Source organism: Solanum pennellii, chromosome 6 (assembly GCF_001406875.1).
Source record: "Solanum pennellii chromosome 6, SPENNV200".
NCBI lineage: Eukaryota > Viridiplantae > Streptophyta > Magnoliopsida > Solanales > Solanaceae > Solanum > Solanum pennellii.
In genome coordinates, this window is record NC_028642.1 from 52,956,161 (window position 1) to 52,976,678 (window position 20,518).

Sequence of the window (20,518 nt, forward strand, 5' to 3'; positions counted from 1 at the left end):
AAAATGTGAAAAATACTTATTACTCCAATACATTTTTATTGTTGTGTTACATAACTAACCATTACTAACAAATTATAGAAAAAGAGTAGTTTTTCATTTCAAAATCCTTGTCCAAATATTGTTAGTTATGATATTGTTATTTTATGTTGGTTTTGTTAATATTTTGCTTCGATTTTTTTTACCCAATTTAAGTTTTATTTGTTTCTTACAAAAATCAAAGTATTATTAAAAATATTTTAATTTTTCCTAAGATGAACGTATAATTTTAATTCACATTTAGGTTATTCAATCCTTTCTTGGAAGTAAAATTTGGAATTGTATTAATTTATCTTTTTTTTTTCATATGACAGTTAGAATATTCACAATATAGGCATTGGAGAGTTTTTGGTTAAAGAGAATTTTTCTCCCCGACATGTTTATGTCTTTTTAATATTAATTTTATAACATGTTGCTTTGTCAAACTATAATATATTTTCAGTACAGTTTTATTTGTCGTCTGATTTATCACCAATATAATTTACAATTATAAATCGATATTAATTAATTGAAAGAGAAAAAAATATTACATTTGTTAATACCCCACTTAACAATCAATGTCATGAAACCTCCTTTAGTCAACATTAAGCTAAACTTTTGAAGAAGAATAAGCTAAGAATGAGCATTTGTCTAAAATTAGACAATATAATTGTGGATCTAAAGTTGTTAAATAAGTGTGCGGCACCTTAAATAACGTAATGCAAATAGACTTCCCCACAAATTAATTTTTAAAATGAACTAAAGTCTAAATTCAACCAGTTAAAATAAGTAAATTAATTAATTAATGGTTGGATCATTAATTCACACCACTTAGACAGTTAGTGGCTCATGCTTGTATAGGTCAATTTTGCTAGTTCATATTTTTATGTGTTTGATTTCATCGTTGGAAATTATAATCATAGTATAACTCATACATTTTATTTTATTTTTTGAAAAAAGTTAATTTTACACTTAATTCAAGTCGAAAGATGTTAAAAGAATACATTTAACACTATTCCGCCTATCACCATCATGGGTTATGGTTGATGAGAGTGTTTCACCCTTAATTAAAGTTCTCGGGTTCGAGTCTTGAGTATGGAGAAAATCATGTTGGGAGCCGACCCCTGAATAAATCCTGCAAAGCGCGATCCAAATTTAATCGAAATTTCAATGTGGGCTCGATCACGGGATGGGAAACAAAAAACACTATTCCGCCTACCACCATCATGGTTTGTGGTGTACTAGCGAGAGTGTTTCACCCTTCTTCATAGTTCTTGGGTTTGAGCCCTGGATATGAAAAAAATTTCGTTGGGAGTCCATCCCTGAATAAACCCTGCAAAGCGCAATCCAATTTTAATCGAAATTTCAATATAGGCTCAAACATCGAATGAAAAATAACAAAAACACTATTCCGCCTACCCCACTATGATATAAAGAATCAAAAGGCTAAGAATTTGCTACTTGACTTAGACTATATGAATTAATATATATATTATTAAAATAAATGTCATAAAGATCATTGATATAAAGAAAAGAGAACCGTGTTCAAATTTATGTTTTCGGTGCATGCAAAAGTGGGTTTTCAAACTCTATGGATAATGACATTGAGTTTTAAAGTTATAATTTTCATTAAGAAAATTTAAAACGTAAAAAATATTAATTAAACTTATAAAAAAATATTTTTTAATTATTATATATATAATATAATTTTTAAATTGAAATAATCTCTACGTATATATGTGCAATAATAGGTTGAGACTTGAGCTATACCTAATTTTCTTCGTTTTTTCTTCTTCCTATTATTTATCGAGTCTATTTTCCAGTACATATTTACTATCGAAAAAGTAATTAAGTGGATGTGGACATACATTATAGAATGATGAAAAACATTCATGAATCTCGAATATTATTAATCGACACATGTATAAAACAAAAATATTGTCAATGTACGTAAAAGAGACGTAATTATAGGTGCGGTTCAATGTATCAACACCCACAATATAAGTAATAATTATATTTAGTGGATTGGTCTCCTGACTGGTCATCACAGGTCCATGTTAAATATATCAAAGTCTTCCTCCAATTTAATTTTCAAATAAATTAATTAACTTTTGGATTAGATAGAACTAAATAAGTTACTCCCTTCGTTTCACAAAGAATAATCTAATTTGATTTGATATGGAGTTTAAGAAAATAAAGAATTATGTGATTCTAAATTAAAATTATATTAAATGTATAAAATTGTCCTTTAATCTTCTGATCTTAAACATTTCATGTAAAAAGTTGTTACTAAAAAAAATCATTCTTTTTGAAACAGACTAAAAAAAAAAAGAGGTCGAGTAATAAACTTAGCTCATATATATAAATATTGGTCAGAATATGTCGCTATTTCTCTTTTTTCTTTTCATCCTTTTTCATTCTCTGTGTTTTTAAAGAAAAAAATAAAAATTGCGGTATAAAATGGCAAATGCATTACTTATTTGGATTATTAATTTGACTGAAGAAATTTGAAAATAAATAAATGTTATTATTAAATTTTGTTGTTCTTAATTGTTGAAGAAGAAATTTTTTGTCTAATTTGATTTTTGAAAATTAAAGTTGAATTGAACCATTAAAAAATTATTGAAATTAATATTAGAATATTGAATATTAAATTTGGAACCATTTGAAGATTGTTTTGAATAAAGTTTTTTTTTAGCAAAAAAGTGTTAGGTGAAATTTGTGAAAAAACTTTTTGTTGTCCATCAAGATATTTGAACAATTTATTCTAAAAATTACAACATATTATATACTTAAATTCAGATGATTTCCAAAGATTTGTGGCAATAAACACTTTTATTATTTTTTTTATTAAGAGTGCCATGCTCCTATAAGAATTTGAAATAATTTACTATATTAATATAGTAAATTGAAGGTGTATTTAATTTTAATTAGCCAAATAAAAAATATTTTTAAGACTGTTAATAATTTAAAAATAAAATTAATAATTTACATCAAATTTAAAAGAGCTTTCTATACTTCTTTCGTAATTTTTTGTTAATTGAATTCTAATTTTCTAATTATAGTCACAAATATTATGTCAGCACAACTTTTTTTAAACGTAATAAAAAAAATTTGCACAAAATGACCGTATTTGCGTAATTAGGAAGAGGTGGAAATTAAATCATCGTCTTTTTTCCTGACTTCAGATCATGACGCATCACTACCAATAGTTTTTCCTTTTTAAAATATTTTTCCACTTCACGATTGATAATAATTTTAATGAGTTTAACTTCTACCACTATATACATCATCATAATATATTAATAAAATAATGTTTTACATACTTTTATAGAAAAATGTATAAGTATCCCTTATACAATGATCGAAGTTTTAGAAACACTTCGTAATCAAATTAACATCTATTACTCTCTTGAACTTATTTTTTTTTTGTAATTTTGTGTACTTTTTAACTTACGTGGTATTCAAGTATCTTCCACGCATCTCAATTGTGTGGGGTCACGGAGTGTGACACGTAAGCAAAAGTTGTATATAATTACAAAAAAAATAAATTCAGAAGGATACTAAAACATTAATTTTAATTAATGTGTGTCTCTAAAATTTCGATCATAATTTAGGGATACTTATGATCTACTTTTATTTCAGTTTAGTTTTTAATTCTATTTCAATGTCAACTCTTAGCTAATATATAGTATATATAAATTGACTAAACTTCTGCTTTCTTTATTTTATTTTATATTAACCGAAAGTGTTTTTTGATAGATTTCTTTCTACTATCTAAAAAAATAACAATTGTTGAAGATTGAGTTTACGATACAACAATTCTTTTCTTGTTGACTCTTGAACGCTACCTTTTTTTTTCCCTATCCGTTTCTTTAATTAATTTCTTAATAAGATAAAATATTGGGGATATTATAGAATTTGACGAAAATTATTAGTTTCGTCTCTAAACTATTGATAGTTTTAAAAAACTGATTTAATTGGTTAATTAAATTTAGATACATTTTTTATCTATCACATATAACAAATAGTTTCAAACTCTTATAGAAGTATGAGACTCTTAATAAAAAGCTGAGGAAAGTATTGAAGACATTTCTAAACTTGACAAGAACTTAAAGTTGTATTTCACTTGTGTTGCTAGATCAAGAATATCTTTAAGTTCAATTAATCAAAATAAAAAATATTTTTAAAAATATAAATAATCTACATCAAATTTAAGCATATTTTTGGTACTTCTCTTTCTTTACTATATACTTCTTCCTCAAACCTCTTTTTGCATTTTCCCTTAGCACTAAGAAAATGAAAAGAAATAAATCGACACAAATTCAAATGTCTAATACCATATGACGAAAAAAGGAGGAGGGAGATGAACAAACATTTCTAGTCATTTGTATAGTTAATTAAGTAGATCTACTACTCCATGTGCATTATTGTAATTGTCTTTTTTGGATTTTCCATTCGAAATTCATAATTCGAGTAAACGTGAACAAACAGATAACAAAATCTATTTTTAAAATATCACTTTCAATTTTTTTATAGAATTTTCTTTTTATTTATAGAGACTTAAATTTAATACTTCTAATTAAAAATTAAATTAAAATAATAAGATACTACGCAGAAGCTAATAATTATAAACTTTAAACAATTAATCAGAGTACATTTTTTTTATGATATGATATGATGTGGATTTGGTCAATTAACATATATATGGTAATGCTAATAAAAAATAATTAAACAAAAATCTTTAATGTCGTAGCACTATGACAAAAAATATTTAGTAGCAATATTTATTTTTTTAACAGTAATATTTATTATCATAAAAATATTTAATAATTAAATCGATGTTATTATATTCAAAGTAAATAAAATCTTACGACAATGTTAAATTTAGTAAAATATTTTTCTACTTGTCTTTCAATAAAGAGCTAATTGAAGTGGGCCGGCAGCAAACTTTGACACGTATTTATTCATTTTTCATATTTGTTTAACATAGAGACCAAGTTAATTTCCTCATACTTTTTTTTTCTTCGTTGAATCGTCCATGCTTGACTGACTTGATGAATAAAAAAAAAATTATTAAAAAAATTAGAAGACTTTGTCGTGTGAAATACATTGACAAATTTTAGGGTCTATTTCTTTAATGAATTGAATCTCAAATATGTTGTATTAGTCAACGCCATTATTTTAATAATGCATTCTGAATTTTTCATTTTCTAGAAAAATAAAGTTATGAAAATTTCAACTAGCCACAGCTTGTCTAATGACCTAGTTGCAAGATGCCTTGATTTGGCTAATTCATAACTTTGTCCAAATAAAGTTAGAATTAATTACTCTCTCCGTTTTATTTTACTTACCTTACGTTGACTTGATACTTTCTTTTACGAAAGTATTTAGTAAGGAGTTATCTTACTTAAATAACTTTATTAATTATGTTTTGAATATATTAATTTTGATTACTATCGGTTTATGTAGTCATTAATAACAAAGATATTATTAAAAAATATTATTCCCTCCGATTCTTTTTAGTTGTCATATACTTTGTCTGTTCACTTTTGATTGTCATATTGTGTTTTTCGAAATTCAATTTGACTAATTATCAAAATTAAATTAGATTACATTAATTCAATAATTTAAAAAATAAATTCAAAAACTTTACGAAAAGTACTATAAATTCTAATTTTTTGCATATCAATACGATGAAAAGAAACGTCGTAAAATGTTAGTCAAAATTATTATAGCTTGACTCTAAAAAAGGAGACTATGACAATTAAAAGTAGACGAATGTAGTATATTTATATGTCATCCTTACTAAAATAGATGGTCCTTAATATTTGTCATTTGACAAAATTAATGTATAAAATGACACTATTTTTTCTATTTTACCTTTGAGAGTTATTAGCCTTGAAAATACGAATTTGACCTACATAAAAAAGTAATAATTAATTCATGTTCATTTTGATCGATTTAATAAGTTAATTTTAGTTTACGTATTGAAACTTGACTTCAACAAAATACTAAATAAGAATATAATAATAAATTTATGTAAAATTTAAAATGATAGACAACGGAGAGAGTAAAAGAATTATCTTCATTTATTAAAATGAACTGGTAAAACATAATCAATTCTAAATATGAGAACCAAATAAAATAAAATAAAATAAAATGTAAGTATTAGACTTATTTATTTATTTATTTATGTAGTAGCATTAATTTCTGTCCAATAGAAAATAAGAACTATCCTTATATCCTAATCTATCGTGGCAGACACATAGATAACGCGTATTGGACAGCTAAATTGGTGAACTTCGTGTGCCTATTTTTTATGCACTTAATTAACTATAGGGTGTGTTTGGTACCATTAAAAATAATTTTCTCAAATACAAATAGTTTTGTTTTATATTTATTGTTGAATATATTATTTTAAATATATTTATATATAATGAGAGATGGGTGAGGGTAAAACCAATGGCCGGCAGGAATGGGGGTTAGGTGGTTTGTGTTAGAGGGTAAAGCGGAGATAATGAATATAAATGTCATTTTTTTTAATTTTTATTGAAAAAGTCATTTTAGAAAATACTTTTTCTTCAACACTCAAAATATTTAAATATTCTATTCTTCGTAAATCCAGACCTCATAGGGGACAGCAATAAAAGAAAAAAAATGTTTGTAAAAAACAAAGAAGTTATATCAAATAAAAGAAAAAAAAAATACTCCCTCTTTTATTTTAATTTTGCACATAAAGTTAGTGATGACGTGCCAAATGATGTTATATGAGTGAGTAGGTTAGAAGATTGGTCAAAACAAGACTCAAAATTCAACCTATATATTAATATTAATATTAATATTAATATTAATACTGTATAAATATATAAAACACCTTTTAATTTTATTTTATTTTATCCATATAAAATATACATCCTTCTTTCTACTTTCCTAATGGTTGTCTTGACTTTGACTATAGAAGAAAAATTCAAAATATGATGGGCCGACCTAAAAAGCTATACAGTACTCTTTCGTTTCAATTTATATGATATGGTATGATCTTTTTATAAAAAAGAAGATTTTTAAAGTTTATAATTAAAAATAAATATGATTATAAATTACTTTCCTAAATATAAAAATATAATTATTTTATTTTAAAATTAACTAAAAGAAAGTAAGTCATATAAATTGAGACAGCGGAACGTATACATGTGTTACTGTACCCACCACTTGTGTTTGCTTAGGTACAAATTTGACAACTATAAGTAAGCTGTGGATAATAATTATAAGAAGGATATTTCGATCTCTCAATTTAATATTTATCCCCTTTTTCTTGATTTTCTTCCCACCTTCCTACAACTTGGTCAGCTGGTCTTCTAAAGCCCTTTGGTATTTATATACACCTTTTATTATCTTCATTTCTAATACCATCATCAGATTTTGAGGAGAAAAAAAAAGTGTTTGTTTCTTAACTTAAACACACCTGAAGAAAGACTACAACTTTGTTGATTCTTGGAATTTTTATACATCAAAGAAGATATTAATATCTATGGAATTTACCAGTTTGGTTGATACTTCATTGGATTTGAGCTTTAGGCCTCGTCAAAAAGTCCTGGTAAGATTTTTGGACTATGCCCAAATGTATAATTATATTCTTAGTATTGATGTTTTTCGGTAATAGGGATAAGGTCTGCATATACTCTATGTGCGTACACTCTATGTTATTAGTATTGATATGTTTTTTTGTTTTTTTTTTGGTTTCAGAAACAAGAAGTGCAGAGTGATTTCACTGGATTGAGTATAGAAAGAGAGAATATGGTGGTGAAAAATGAGGCAGGGGATTTGTTAGAGGAACTAAACAGAGTGAGTAGTGAAAACAAGAAGTTAACAGAGATGCTTACTGTAGTTTGTGAAAATTACAATGCTTTAAGAAACCAAATGATGGAGTATATGAGCACACAAAATGGTGTAGCTGAAGATACTAGTGCAGGGTCAAGGAAAAGAAAAGCTGAAAGTATCTCTAATCCTGTTAACAACAACAATAATAATAACAATATGGATGTTGTTCATGGACGTTCATCAGAAAGCAGTTCGAGTGACGAAGAATCTTGTTGCAAGAAACTCAGAGAGGAGCACATAAAAGCGAAAGTTACAATTGTTTCTATGAAGACTGATGCATCTGATACCTCTCTTGTAAGTACATACTCTTATGAGAATGACACTGAGATATAGTTTAAGCTGTTAGTGAGAGCATACGACTAATTATGACTTCGGATGTTAACTTATTTTGCAGATTGTAAAGGATGGTTATCAATGGAGAAAGTATGGTCAGAAAGTAACTAGAGACAACCCTTGTCCAAGAGCTTACTTCAGATGCTCATTTGCACCTGGTTGCCCTGTCAAGAAAAAGGTAAATCAAAACCCTAATTTGAGTGTTGACAATCATAGTAAAGAATGAATTTGTCATGTTCATGTTTGCGCGCACGTTCTAATAGTGCATTTGGCATTTTTGACAGGTTCAGAGAAGCATAGAAGATCAGTCTATTGTGGTAGCAACATATGAAGGAGAACATAACCATCCACAAACCTCAAAACCAGAATCAGGTCCAAGTACTAATACTTCCACAGCCAGCCGATTAAATGTGACAACTCTCGCGGGCACTACTACTTCAGTACCTTGCTCTACCACTCTCAATTCCTCAGGACCAACCATTACTCTCGATCTTACTGCACCAAAAACATTAGAAAAGCGCGATATGAAGATGAATCACACTACTACTAGTCCTACCAGTGGCAATAGCATTAGAACAACAACAACAACACCAGCAGGAGGAGGTGAATATCAAAATAGGCCAGAGTTTCAACAGTTCTTGATAGAACAAATGGCTACTTCCTTGACCAAAGATCCAAGTTTCAAAGCAGCACTTGCTGCCGCCATATCAGGAAAAATCCTCCAACATAATAATCAGACAGGGAGATGGTAAACAAAAGTCCAGCAGAGCAGTCAACTACTTTGTATAGACAATTGTTCAATATTTTCCAACTTGACTCATATGAAAAGTTCTTAGGAGGAAAAAGGAAACACAAATTATTGTTCAAATGTAAATACAGGAAAAGTTAGTAACATTTGGACCGCAAAGTTGGACTTGGAGATGCACGTGAGAATGGGATCTTACTAGACTCTAGAGAAATTTTCAACAGCAGCCATATTGGGTCCCCTGCTGAATGGACTTGCTCTGAGTTGGCTAGATTGAGACTGAATTGTCCTAGAAGCATTTAAGTTGTTGAATTTGACAACTTTGTAGAATACTGAAATGAGATTATGAAATATACAACTTATTGTTCTGTTCACTGACTTTATACAACTCTTTTGTGGCATCAAATTTAAGTTACATGCAAGAATCAAAAAAATTCTAAAGTGATCTGCTATAGTAAAAACCTATGTTTCGCTCGGACTCTTCAAAAATGTCATCACTAACTGATCCTTAAAAAGGTGCGGCAACATTTTTGGAGAGTCTGAGCAACTTAGGTAAAAATAATCATTACCTGAAAGCAACTGATGAAATGGTCTTTTGTAATTCCATCCACTAGCATAAAAGAGTACAGCTTAGTTGGTCCAACACTCCAACTAAAAGTCTTCTACTTATTGTTTCAATGTCTTAACATGTAGTTGTCTAAGGACCCAACTATGTTGATTATCTGCACCATTGATAAAGATATCTCAACAAGGGCAAGAAATCAAAATCATGTTTAAGTCTTCAAGCTACTTAACACTATTCTTCCTTTCTATTTTTCTCTTACTTTTTCCGGTAAATGATGACTTTTAGCTAGTGTTTGGCCCTATGTTTTAGAAGCAAATTTTGAAAATATGTCTGCAAATATCTATTTGGCCATGAAATTTGCTTCTTCAACTATTGCCAGTCCAAACCTAACTTACTCAAATTTTCGACTTTCAAGTTTCAACTTCAAAATCTATGGACAGATGGAAACTCAAGCAATTGACCTTTCAAATTACCTTATATTTTCTCTAAAATCATAAATCACATCATATCTGCATTATTTTTACCTCCACATCAAACCCGAAGGTTGCTACTTCGAAAATTTTGCACAAACAGCTGACAAATCATTCAGTTTTTTCTGTGTCAAAATAGAACATACAAGTGTTCTCAACAACCATTCACACACAAAAAAACTTGCTCTTTATTGCCTGGATTTTTTTAATTCAAATCCTAAAAGACATAGGGTCTAAAGCTATGCTGGCTATTTAGAAAAACTAAAAAAACTTACAGAATCATCCAAAATATTGCTGAGTCTGATTTTAAAAAAGGAATCAAGAACTCAAGAAACCATTGATGCAAGAACTTTATCAAAGAGGATTCCATCTCTGGAATGCAGAAGCAAGCAGCACTAGTTCCTTCAAGTTGGCAGATGTATCTTCTATAGACTCAAGAAAGCGGCTTTGCACGAGTAGCTGGATCTTCCTTGGATTCAACTTGTATCATAAATGTATATCCCAATACCCATAAGAAAATATACAAGAAAGGAACCCAAGAGAGGCAAGCTAGCAAACTCAAAATGCTGCCGACATACTGAGGATCTCTTATTACTCCAAAAGGAAACTCTGTTACCCAAGGGATATTCTTCCCAAATCGCACGCCATAGTAAGTGCCATCTTCTCCCAACAGTTGGTACACCCTGCAGTTTTGTAAATTAATACATCCATGAGCCCTCATAGAGTGAAGAACTGAATGTAAAACATGGACAAGAGATAGGAGTGCGTGTCTAACATAGCAGTCACTCTTGATAAGATGGAACCAAGGCATAGCTTCATTCAGATATGAATCATGATATCCAAAACAACCAAGTAATAAATAAGTCAGCTGAATAACTAAAGCGATTGCTGGTGCCATACTGAAGTCTAAAGCTAATGCTGGTGTCATATAGAAGTCTAAAGCGAATGCTGGTGCCATGTCAGATCTCTTATTTGAAAATTGCATTGAAATGGAGAGCCTCTATCCGATAATTGTTATCAATGTGGCTCTTAATCACGTTAATGATAATCTCTGTTTCTATTATGTTTCTGAACTAAACTCAACTTAAGAAGGGGTTGAAAAAACACCTAACAAGATGTGATTCTAATAAAAAAAATTCTTTTTTGATAAATGACTCCAATTATCTTTCGTAGGCATTTCACTATTTTAAGCCTTCCAAATTTTATCAATGCTTGTTTAAAGATATGGATGTATGATCCAAAAAAACCTGTAGTTAAGAAATAAGAACTACGTTTTAAGTTAGGCAGTGAACCTCAGAATCATTACTCTTCTGTGAGCTGAAATAATCTACATATTAAACAGGGAAATTAACTTAAATATCGCCGACCCAAAAAAGTAGCCGGCAAATGTAAAATATATGATAATAGTGCATAATATATGTATATTGGCTAACTATAGTAAATATTTTTGGTCAAGCAGCTATAGAAGAGTAATGATATGAGGTTCACTAATCACTACCTCATCATACAGAACTTAAACTCATAGAAGAAACCCGAATTACTCAGGAAGATTGGCTGGAACTCTAATCACAACTCAAAACATTCAATATTTATTCTCTATCCTATCCCAACCGGACTTCACCAAAATATCCTTGATTTTTAGTCTTTCAGAACAAAGTCTAGTTGAGTACAATTAGGTGGGAGGTAAAGATCAGTAACCCAATGATGGACCCAAATCATTGAAATCTCGCCCATATCTCCTGAGACATTAGTTTTTAACTGGTCGATATGTCAAAGTTTGCATCATAGATTCACCACTTCGCTGCGTTTGTTTGATATTGCAGGCAGAGCATCTAGAGCTTGCATATATTCCATATCAAGCTGATAACAATTCCTGTGTGCTGTTTGTTTTCAGCTGGGTGATTTCATTTGGACCGGTAACTTCTTGGTCATTTATTTTACAGCATGTAGAAAATGGTGATCGCAAGTCCAATATGGACTACCCTATAGTATCTATTAAAACTTAATCATTTGATGTGATCAAGTCAAACTGGATTGACGATATTTGTAAACTTAAAACAATAAGATGGCACTGGCACATCAATCTTCTGAACTAATTGAACAAACCACTTCTCTGCAACAGTATGAGTGCTTATAATCTGTCTGAGAAATGTATTTAAACCTCTTAACTTCCCACATCTAAGCCTCGAGGCAGAGACGAAGACCAGAGCCAAGTATCAACTTTATGGGTTCTGGATAGCTAATAATTGGGTTTTAAATTTAATATGTGTACACATTTAATGAATTTCTAATACAAATACACCAGTTGAGAAAATATTACTGAGTTGAGAAAACCCGCTTCTGGACTTCTAACTCTGCCCCTGCCTAAATCAGATCACACAACTATGCACTAGTTCTTCATCAAATTGTCAATATGGAAGCTTTGTGCTTTGAATCTCCATGAAAACATCAAAACTATTACATTATTCCATAGTGCAGGAGGAACTTGCACCAAAGATGCTTTCCGTAAAGAATAATTTAACTGGCTCCTAGTGAATTGATGACAAGCGGAAACGCTACACCATCCCTTTCCTCCACGCATTAAAAATTGCCAACGAATAACATAAACCTAGATATCCAATTTTTGCAATCAGCTCATCGACAAACTACAGCTATATCAATCTTTTATATTTAACTCTAAAACTCTATGGAGAATGCCTCTACCATTTCTACACTTAAATACCAGATATAGTTCACCCATCAAGATTCCAACACGTGAGCTTGCGAGACATATACTATCTTTCTCGTTGAACCAAAGCCTTGGGAACAATCAAATCATCAGTTTTATTTAGGCACAATTTCACTCCAATCCTAAAAAAGCCATTCAAGAATCTGATTTCTACCAAACAACAATATCCCAAGGTATATGTTCATAAAATTAACAAATTGACACAATCTTTATTAAAAAAGGAACAATCTTCACATTGTCCAATGACCATAAAACATAGTAAACAAGAAAGAAGATCAAATAAATTTGAAGCTTGAGGACACTGACCTGAAATTAAGGAACTGGCCAAAGATGAAAAGGGGCCAAAAATAAAGAGGAGGCGGCCATGAAAATGTGGAAACCGACAAGAGTGATATGAATTGGATCAACTTTATAAAATGAGAAACGATAGCCATAACTTTGCAAGGGTCACGTCCACTTCCACAGAGATCAACCCATTTTTGAGGATGTGTCCAGAGATAGTAGTAAAATGGAAATGGTGATATCACTGCTAAACATGCCCATAATCCCATTTTCACTGATACTATTGTTTCTGTCTTTAACCTCAATGCTCAATGTCCCCAAAAAGGAAAGTCCCTTTCAAATTTCGACGACAACACTAATGTGTCAGCATATTTTCTAAGGTTTGGGCCATATTGTTGGGCTTGCTAGAAATTAGTTGGTTTTTAATTTTGGAAAATTGTATATAATAGCAAATTAATAATCTAAAATAAATGGAATAGTTAGGGTTTGATTTAATTGTGCTCCATAGCAAACGTTAGCTAAAATTTTCCAGCGTCTCTCTCCCAGAAATCTCGCTCGCCACTCTCCATTCTCGCTCGCCTCTCTCGCTTTATACACAGAAGTGTATAATTCTGTTTCTGTTTTGTATAAAGCGAGAGAAAAACATATATCTTCTTGCTATACACTAAATATTGCAGCGAAATAGGCAGTGAATTATATAATTGTGCATTATACAATTGCAGTGAAATAAGATAGCGAATTATACAATTGCAGCGAAATAGGCCAGCGAATTATACAATTTAGGCCAGCGAATTATACACTTGTATATGTATAGCGAATTATACAGTTTTATGTTTGCTATGGAGCGCAATTATGCAAAGTTTGTTATAGCATACAAATATGAATTTTTTGTTTGCTATATGTGAAAGTTGCATATCCAAATTTGTTTGGGTTAAAATGGGTTGGATCAAAATGGATTAGGTAATAGATCATAACCCAATACAAATCTAAACGGGTATATATATATATATAGAGAGAACTTATATATATATGGAAAATTGTATATAATAGCAAACTAATAACCTAAAATAAATGGAATAGCTAGGGTTTGATTTAATTGTGCTCCATAGCAAACGTTAGCTAAAATTTGCCAGCGTCTCTCTCCCAGAAATCTCGCTCGCCACTCTCTATTCTCGCTCGCCTCTCTCGCTTTATACACAGAAGTGTATAGTTCTGTTTTTGTTTTGTATAAAGGGAGGGAAAATTGTATATACACATGCAAAAATATATATCTTCGTGTTGTACACTTAATTATACAATTTACAAACATTTTACTTCAAATATTGCAGAGAAAAAGGCCAACGAATTATACAATTGCGAATTATACAATTGCAGTGAAATACAATTTTCTCTAGCTTTATACAACAGAAGTGTATATATTGTGTTTCTGTTTTTGTATAAAGCGAGAGAAAAACATATATCTTCTTGCTATACACTTATAATTATGCAATATACATACATTTTAATTCGATTCAACTGTATGCAAAGCAAATTTTATAAAAATATTGCAGCGAAATAGGCAGCGAATTATACAATTGTGCATTATACAATCGCAGTGAAATAGGATAGCGAATTATACAATTGCAGCGAAATAGGCCAGCGAATTATACAATTTAGGCCAGCGAATTATACAATTGTATATGTATAGCGAATTATACAGTTTTATGTTTGCTATGGAGCGCAATTATGCAAACTTTGCTATAACATACAAATATGAATTTTTTGTTTGCTATATGTGAAAGTTGCCCTTTTAATTTTTGTCCTTTTAATAATCGAACTTATATCCAGTGGGGTATATATTTTTTAGAAACGGAAATCATGTCTGAACATAAATTATGATACGGAAATATAATTATGCCTTACAAAAACAAAAAATGTTTATTTTGATGAATAAAAGGTTAGCTACACAAAATAGGGATAGAAGTGCAAATGAGCTGCACAATTAAAGAAACAAAGAGGATGAAGGCTCTTTTTGCCCTGGAAAACCTTCACACTTGTGAAAGAGACAAAGAGTTGAACAATGAGAGAGCTAAAAGAGAATTTAAAGTGTTACACAAATTCTTTCTAGGGACTTCTTTAAGACAAACCTTCTTTCTAGTTGAAGTACAAGTTACTAAAAAGTAGAATAAATACAAAGAGCACTGTTCCAAAGGGAATGCTGGATCAACAAATTTGGTAATTTAGTAGCTTGTTCCTCTACCACCTGAGTGTGTTATAAATCTGCACCCCACATGCCATCCTCTTCTTCTGTTCAACTACGCCATGCAGAGGATGCTTCTAAATCAATATCTTCCTCCCACCAGGTCGCAGTCTGCAGCAAGACATTTAAGCATCAGTCAAACATATTCTCAAATCTATTGTGTATTTTACTAATCTTCGTAGGATATTAGCAATGCGGAAGAGATTAGTTCGATGAAAGAAACAAACACAAATAAGCACAAAAACTAAGTAAGTTCAAAATTACTATGAAGAGACCTTGTATCCTCTTCTGAGAAATTCAAGTGAGCTTCCTTTCTCTTCTTGCAATCCGAGGACTCTCAATAGTTCTTCCTTGGTCTGCCATAACATGTTTTTAGCAACTTATTTACCATAAAAGTTATTAAGAAAAACAAGTTGCGTGAATCAGAGGTATAGTTACTTCGTTAAGAGTGAAGCGAGTTGCGCTTTCTGCCACACAAACAAAAGAACCATCTGTCTGTTTCAGCATCACCTGCCAAGGCCCTGCAAGATTAAAACAAAGCTAAAGGTTGTCGGTATTCCATATTGGTGCATACGCAATCTTACAAAAGTACCTGTGCTGAAGCCTGAATATCAGAAACGACATAGAATCTTCTAATGAAACAAAAAGATGTTACATCGATTACTCTTAAGTGATGTTATAAATATCTAGTTTCAAATACTTCAGTTTCATTTAGAGGATTTGAATTTTCTTAAAAGTGAAGTTATTCTTAATATTGTGGAGTTCCACAAATAACTATAACAAGCAAAGAATTTATTTGACAGTAGATCGTCCTAATCTACATTCTCTTCTCTCACCTCATTTTATGACGATAGTTCCTAGGATCAGATCTTTTTTACACTCTTAATATAGACTTGGCATATAACCTTGGAAGGGTCAGAAATATTTACAAGTCACATGTATTCAATTATTTAAACAACTAGTATACTCTATCCTCAAATTTCTGTTCCACTATTGTTCTACTGGAGTGAACAACAAGAAATAATCTGCACTCATATTTTGATATCAGAAAAAAGGAAATTCAATTGAGAAACAAGAAGAGGAAGTCGGTAAATATAGTGAAATAATGAAACAGTAATAACAGAGCCCCTAAATAAGCGTATAACCACAAGAATGAAAACTTACCAGGATACTGACGGAAGAGAGCTCCATTGTAGTTCACAATATAAGGTTCCACTGCAACTGTCTTCCATGAGAAAAAGAAAAAACGAAATTATGCATTACAGAATTACAAGGTCGATATAATATAGATGAAACCAAGATCACAAACTTGTCACCTTTGAGTACTCTCTTGTTCGAATATAAAAGACGGGGGTGAATTGAGAAAGAAACTGATAATGCAATTCCCTTGGTGGAAAACCTATAATTCCCAGGTCAGCACTGCAATTTTGAATAAATTTATTGTTAATCAAATATCATCGAGGAATTAACCATAACATATACTAATTAAAAGAATATTAATTAGAAAAATATCCATCAAAGACGGTGATCACTATTTATTACCGCAAGGTGTCAAGTTCGAGATTGAAAAGGAGGCTTGGGGTTGACGTAGCAAATTTTCCCTGCAAATCGTCAATGCAATGGATGTCAATATCATAACAATTGAATAAATACAGAGAAGAAACATTTTTTTAAAAGTGCAGTAAAATAAACAAACAAAATGAATACTAAAAGGATTGACAAAGCAATTATAAGGTAGAGTAAGCAGAAGAGCAAAGGAAACATGTCCCAGAACAAATGACACATTTGGAATAAAGATGATCACAATTTGGTACACTAGTATGTTTGATTTTTATTGGAGACAATTTCTTGCAAATTTGGAAGTGAAAATTAGATAACATGACTTTCTAATACCAACAGATCTTACCACATACTTCTCAATGTACGAAAGGTCACGAGTGCTGCAGTTGATAAATATATAAAGTGTAGGAGGCTGGTCAGACTTCCAACGACCTGAAACAATAAAGATGCATGAAGCTTTATAGGTATAGTACACATAGCATAGGTAAAAAATTGATGACCATTGCAATAACCCGGAACCAAGCAATTCCTTTGAGCTTTGATAACTATACCCATGTAAATGGTCTAGGTGTTAATAAAACAAGAGAAAGGAACCATAAAAGCTTCAAAAAAGTTACAATGAATATAAAAAAAATAGCTAGATTCACTTTAATCCTATAGGCCCGTTTCGTTGCTGTCTCAAGGAGTAATCTATCCATGTATAAAATTCTGCATAATTAATTACATTGTTTGGTTGATATATTAAAGAGACTTAATCTCCATATAAAACTTAGCATAGCATATATAATTTTTGGTTAAGATTTTTGTTTTCTTCCTATATAATACCTGCATAACTTTATCCAAAGAAGATTTCCTACATGAATAATTTCACTGCCTAAAATAAACTGGTTCGGAAATACTGCAAATGATAAAGGAGAAAAGGTCTGGCTGATTTTGAGAAAGGTTTGGGTAGCATCAACGCAAGACGCATGTACTCATGTTAATCTGTTGATGTTCTTGAGTTTTTTTGAAGTCAAATGCAATACAGGAACCTAGCATTTGTAGACTTTCTAACTTAATGACTGTAAATCCTTAAAACACTTGACAAGATTCTAAGAATGTTCCCTATCCTTTTATCTTTGAAGGACATAACAGGATTGCATCACTCTTCCCTCTCATCTCCTGGAAAAGAACAAGAAAGGAAGCTTATGTGGAAACCAAAATGGATCTATTAACTGTCACAGCTTAAGAGAACTGGGTTATTGTGCAACAGTGGCTAATTGATGAAGGAGTTGGAAACATAAGAACAGTTAGATTTAGAAATTGACCTTCATTCTCATCCTCAAAATCAAAATCCAGTGTATTCCTCACAGATCTGAAGAATGAGGTCACAGCGCCCCCAGGAATATCATCCAAGGATCCAATGGTAATGTCATCTATCTGAACGAATCAAAGCATGATAATTTCAATGAGATTTTTGCGAGAATAAGGAAATGACAGGAAGAACGCAACTCCAAAATGAAAAAAGAAGAAGAAGAAGATGAATCGAACTATATCATGAACATCTAAATGTTTTTTCAAAGTTAATCATTCATCTATAATTCAAGGAGAGGTTTGATAAGACAAACCAACTAACGAGAGCACCCGACTTACACAGAAGGCATTCCCTACTAGAACAAAATGTTATGGTTCACAGCATCAGAAATGAAAATTGAAATCTACAATGAGTTAACAGTACCGAGTCAAGAGCTGCTTTGAAAAGATCGCTGGCCCTACGCTTTTCTGGTTTGTCGGGAAACACCTACAAATTGAGGGATCCTGTCAGATTTGCTTCTGTGCATTTCAGTGAATCATAGCTTGTACAAAGACAGAATGACAAAGTTTCTTCTCACCACACAAGCTCTAGTTTCCATCTTTTCCTGAAGCTTCTTAACAACAGCTAGTACAAGTTGGATATTGGCATCACTGAACTCATCCGAAGACCCCTACACATTTTCAGGAATTTGAGAGATGAGCTCATTGCAAGGTCACATAATTAGAAATATGCAAAATATGAGAGATGATAGTTATCCAGAAAAATAGAATGACTACCGACAACAATATGATGTCATCAGCAAGGTACTTAAAATATCAAAATTTATGACAAGTTAAAATGATACCTTATAAGAAGAAATGCTGGTGGGCAAGGGCCTGAAGATGTAAACCAATGGAGCGTTGAAACAAACAGGAAACATTGTCAGGAAAGAAGCTATGACAAACTTATTATTGACATAATAAGCATGTAATCAAAAAGGTTATATTCCTATCAAACTTCACGAATGTATTGACAATTCAACATCAAAAGCTAATACACAGCTGACAACAACCAGAAAAACCTTGAAGTGTTCTGATATGGAACACGACCTGACTTAATCTTTGGGAGAAGGAACTCATTTTACATGACCTCATACGAACATATTCCAGAATACAGTATGGATCTGTTCAAATACAGAAGGACATTACAAATTTTCCAATAGAGGATACATTCAGCTGAATATTTTCAGAGAAAATTAAATATAGCTTAACACCCTAAGTCGTCAATCTAAAATATGATGGCGCTATGATCTGTAACTGATTTAAAAATGAGACTTTAGATTAGATTATGACAAGTGTTCATCACTTTTAGCATAAATTTCAGCTTTAATGAAAACAAAATATAAACACGCAACTTCCTTTACTTTTGGTCATTTTCTATAAGAAGAACCATACTCATCTAGGTCACCTATTCATATGTACAAAAATGTAACCCACAAATTATACTTGTAGACATTATGTCCTTATGCTGGGAAATTCCCCTGGTGGGAGGAAGGTGCTAATTTGGACCCTTTTTTACATATAAAAAGTATATTCAAGTCCAGCCCACCACTTGATCACCCACTGCCTTGACAGTGTTTTGATGCAAAAGATTTCAACTTTGTTCCATTTGGGTGATTTAGAGTTGGAATAATTTCAACTTTCCTAGTTGCTACATAGTAATAAATAAAGAAGCACAAATAAGGAAACCTTGCAGCAGAAAATACACAGAGTAATTCTTGAAAGCAACTACTTTTGCTACACCTGAATCCAATTTCATTCCAATACACAATTATGAGAAGTTGTTGAAAGTAACTAGCAGAAATTCATGAAACAGCTATAGCACAAGTATTATCAGGCAAACTAAAACAGTCAAACAGGAATCTTGAGAACACCCACACAAGCGTAGTAGTGAAGAATGAGATGGAGAATTACGGGAAGTCAATTTCGAGTCTGGTCTTTCCGTCATTAAGGGCATAAAAGAGAGAATCTGCGGCATCAGAAACAAGGACTTGGTATGATTTAGGCTTGTAAACACTGACACCTTTTTTTGGGTCAGCTCCCACTTCATTCTTGATGCACTGAATTCCCTTCAAGGGAAGTACTGATGATTTTACAGAGGTTTTGGGAGAGTGGAAGAGTGGGCAAATGGGGGAAAGGGAAAAGGAAAAAGAGATAAAGGGAGAGCGAAGAAGAGGGAAGGAAGAAGGGAGTGACTGTAACTGTAAGGCCGTGGTGACGGCCATAGCCATGGCAATGGTTGGTTGGTTAGCTGGTGTTGTGGTGGATAGTGGAGGGAAATATAACCAACATTGGATTTGGTGATAAGGTCTTTTATTACAAATATTTTTGTTCTACTCGAAAAAAATCTTCATTCTCTCTCACTTCC

The 20,518-nt window shown here is 31.4% G+C and overlaps 3 protein-coding genes and 1 long non-coding RNA gene across 5 annotated transcripts; 1 reads left to right on the plus strand and 3 right to left on the minus strand.

Moving 5' to 3' along the window:
- Positions 1 to 935: 935 nt before the first annotated feature.
- Positions 936 to 1,602, minus strand: LOC114077516. The gene is made up of 2 exons (XR_003578760.1): positions 1,235 to 1,602; positions 936 to 1,150 (listed from the first exon to the last, which is right to left on the minus strand). It is a non-coding gene; the product is annotated as an uncharacterized LOC114077516 (long non-coding RNA).
- A 5,693-nt stretch (positions 1,603 to 7,295) lies between these two features.
- LOC107023730 (probable WRKY transcription factor 60) lies at positions 7,296 to 9,357 on the plus strand. The gene is made up of 4 exons (XM_015224511.2): positions 7,296 to 7,612; positions 7,762 to 8,190; positions 8,291 to 8,407; positions 8,514 to 9,357. The coding sequence occupies exons 1-4, from the start codon at positions 7,547 to 7,549 to the stop codon at positions 8,979 to 8,981; spliced, it is 1,080 nt and encodes a 359-aa protein (XP_015079997.1). The 5' UTR covers positions 7,296 to 7,546; the 3' UTR covers positions 8,982 to 9,357.
- Positions 8,979 to 13,367, minus strand: LOC107023731 (phosphatidyl-N-methylethanolamine N-methyltransferase). 2 transcript variants are annotated; one of them, XR_001457235.2, is made up of 3 exons: positions 13,044 to 13,367; positions 10,285 to 10,692; positions 8,979 to 9,696 (listed from the first exon to the last, which is right to left on the minus strand). XR_001457235.2 is itself a non-coding variant. In XM_015224512.2 (2 exons), the coding sequence occupies exons 1-2, from the start codon at positions 13,286 to 13,288 to the stop codon at positions 10,443 to 10,445; spliced, it is 495 nt and encodes a 164-aa protein (XP_015079998.1). In that variant the 5' UTR covers positions 13,289 to 13,367; the 3' UTR covers positions 10,114 to 10,442. The 2 variants fall into 2 exon arrangements, 1 of the variants encoding a protein (XP_015079998.1); XM_015224512.2 differs by lacking the exon at positions 8,979 to 9,696 and having other exon boundaries at positions 10,114 to 10,692.
- A 1,633-nt stretch (positions 13,368 to 15,000) lies between these two features.
- LOC107023165 (protein LOW PSII ACCUMULATION 3, chloroplastic) lies at positions 15,001 to 20,454 on the minus strand. The gene is made up of 12 exons (XM_015223757.2): positions 20,065 to 20,454; positions 18,957 to 18,987; positions 18,690 to 18,782; positions 18,536 to 18,598; positions 18,126 to 18,237; positions 17,165 to 17,250; positions 16,801 to 16,859; positions 16,575 to 16,677; positions 16,423 to 16,483; positions 15,697 to 15,779; positions 15,534 to 15,614; positions 15,001 to 15,369 (listed from the first exon to the last, which is right to left on the minus strand). Exons 1-12 carry the CDS (start codon positions 20,379 to 20,381, stop codon positions 15,310 to 15,312), a joined length of 1,149 nt encoding a protein of 382 aa, XP_015079243.1. The 5' UTR covers positions 20,382 to 20,454; the 3' UTR covers positions 15,001 to 15,309.
- Between the last annotated feature and the right edge of the window lie 64 nt (positions 20,455 to 20,518).

Coding starts and splice junctions, on each gene's coding strand:
- LOC107023730 (XM_015224511.2), top strand. CDS start 7,547: ATGGAATTTACCAGTTTGGTTGATACTTCATTGGATTTGAGCTTTAGG. Junction 7,613..7,761: donor GGCCTCGTCAAAAAGTCCTG/GTAAGATTTTTG, acceptor TTTTGGTTTCAG/AAACAAGAAGTGCAGAGTGA. Junction 8,191..8,290: donor ATGCATCTGATACCTCTCTT/GTAAGTACATAC, acceptor CTTATTTTGCAG/ATTGTAAAGGATGGTTATCA.
- LOC107023731 (XM_015224512.2), bottom strand. CDS start 13,288: ATGGGATTATGGGCATGTTTAGCAGTGATATCACCATTTCCATTTTAC. Junction 10,693..13,043: donor GGCCAGTTCCTTAATTTCAG/GTCAGTGTCCTC, acceptor ACAAAACTGCAG/GGTGTACCAACTGTTGGGAG.
- LOC107023165 (XM_015223757.2), bottom strand. CDS start 20,381: ATGGCTATGGCCGTCACCACGGCCTTACAGTTACAGTCACTCCCTTCT. Junction 18,988..20,064: donor AGACTCGAAATTGACTTCCC/GTAATTCTCCAT, acceptor TTACATCTTCAG/GCCCTTGCCCACCAGCATTT. Junction 17,251..18,125: donor TTTTGAGGATGAGAATGAAG/GTCAATTTCTAA, acceptor TTATTGTTTCAG/GTCGTTGGAAGTCTGACCAG.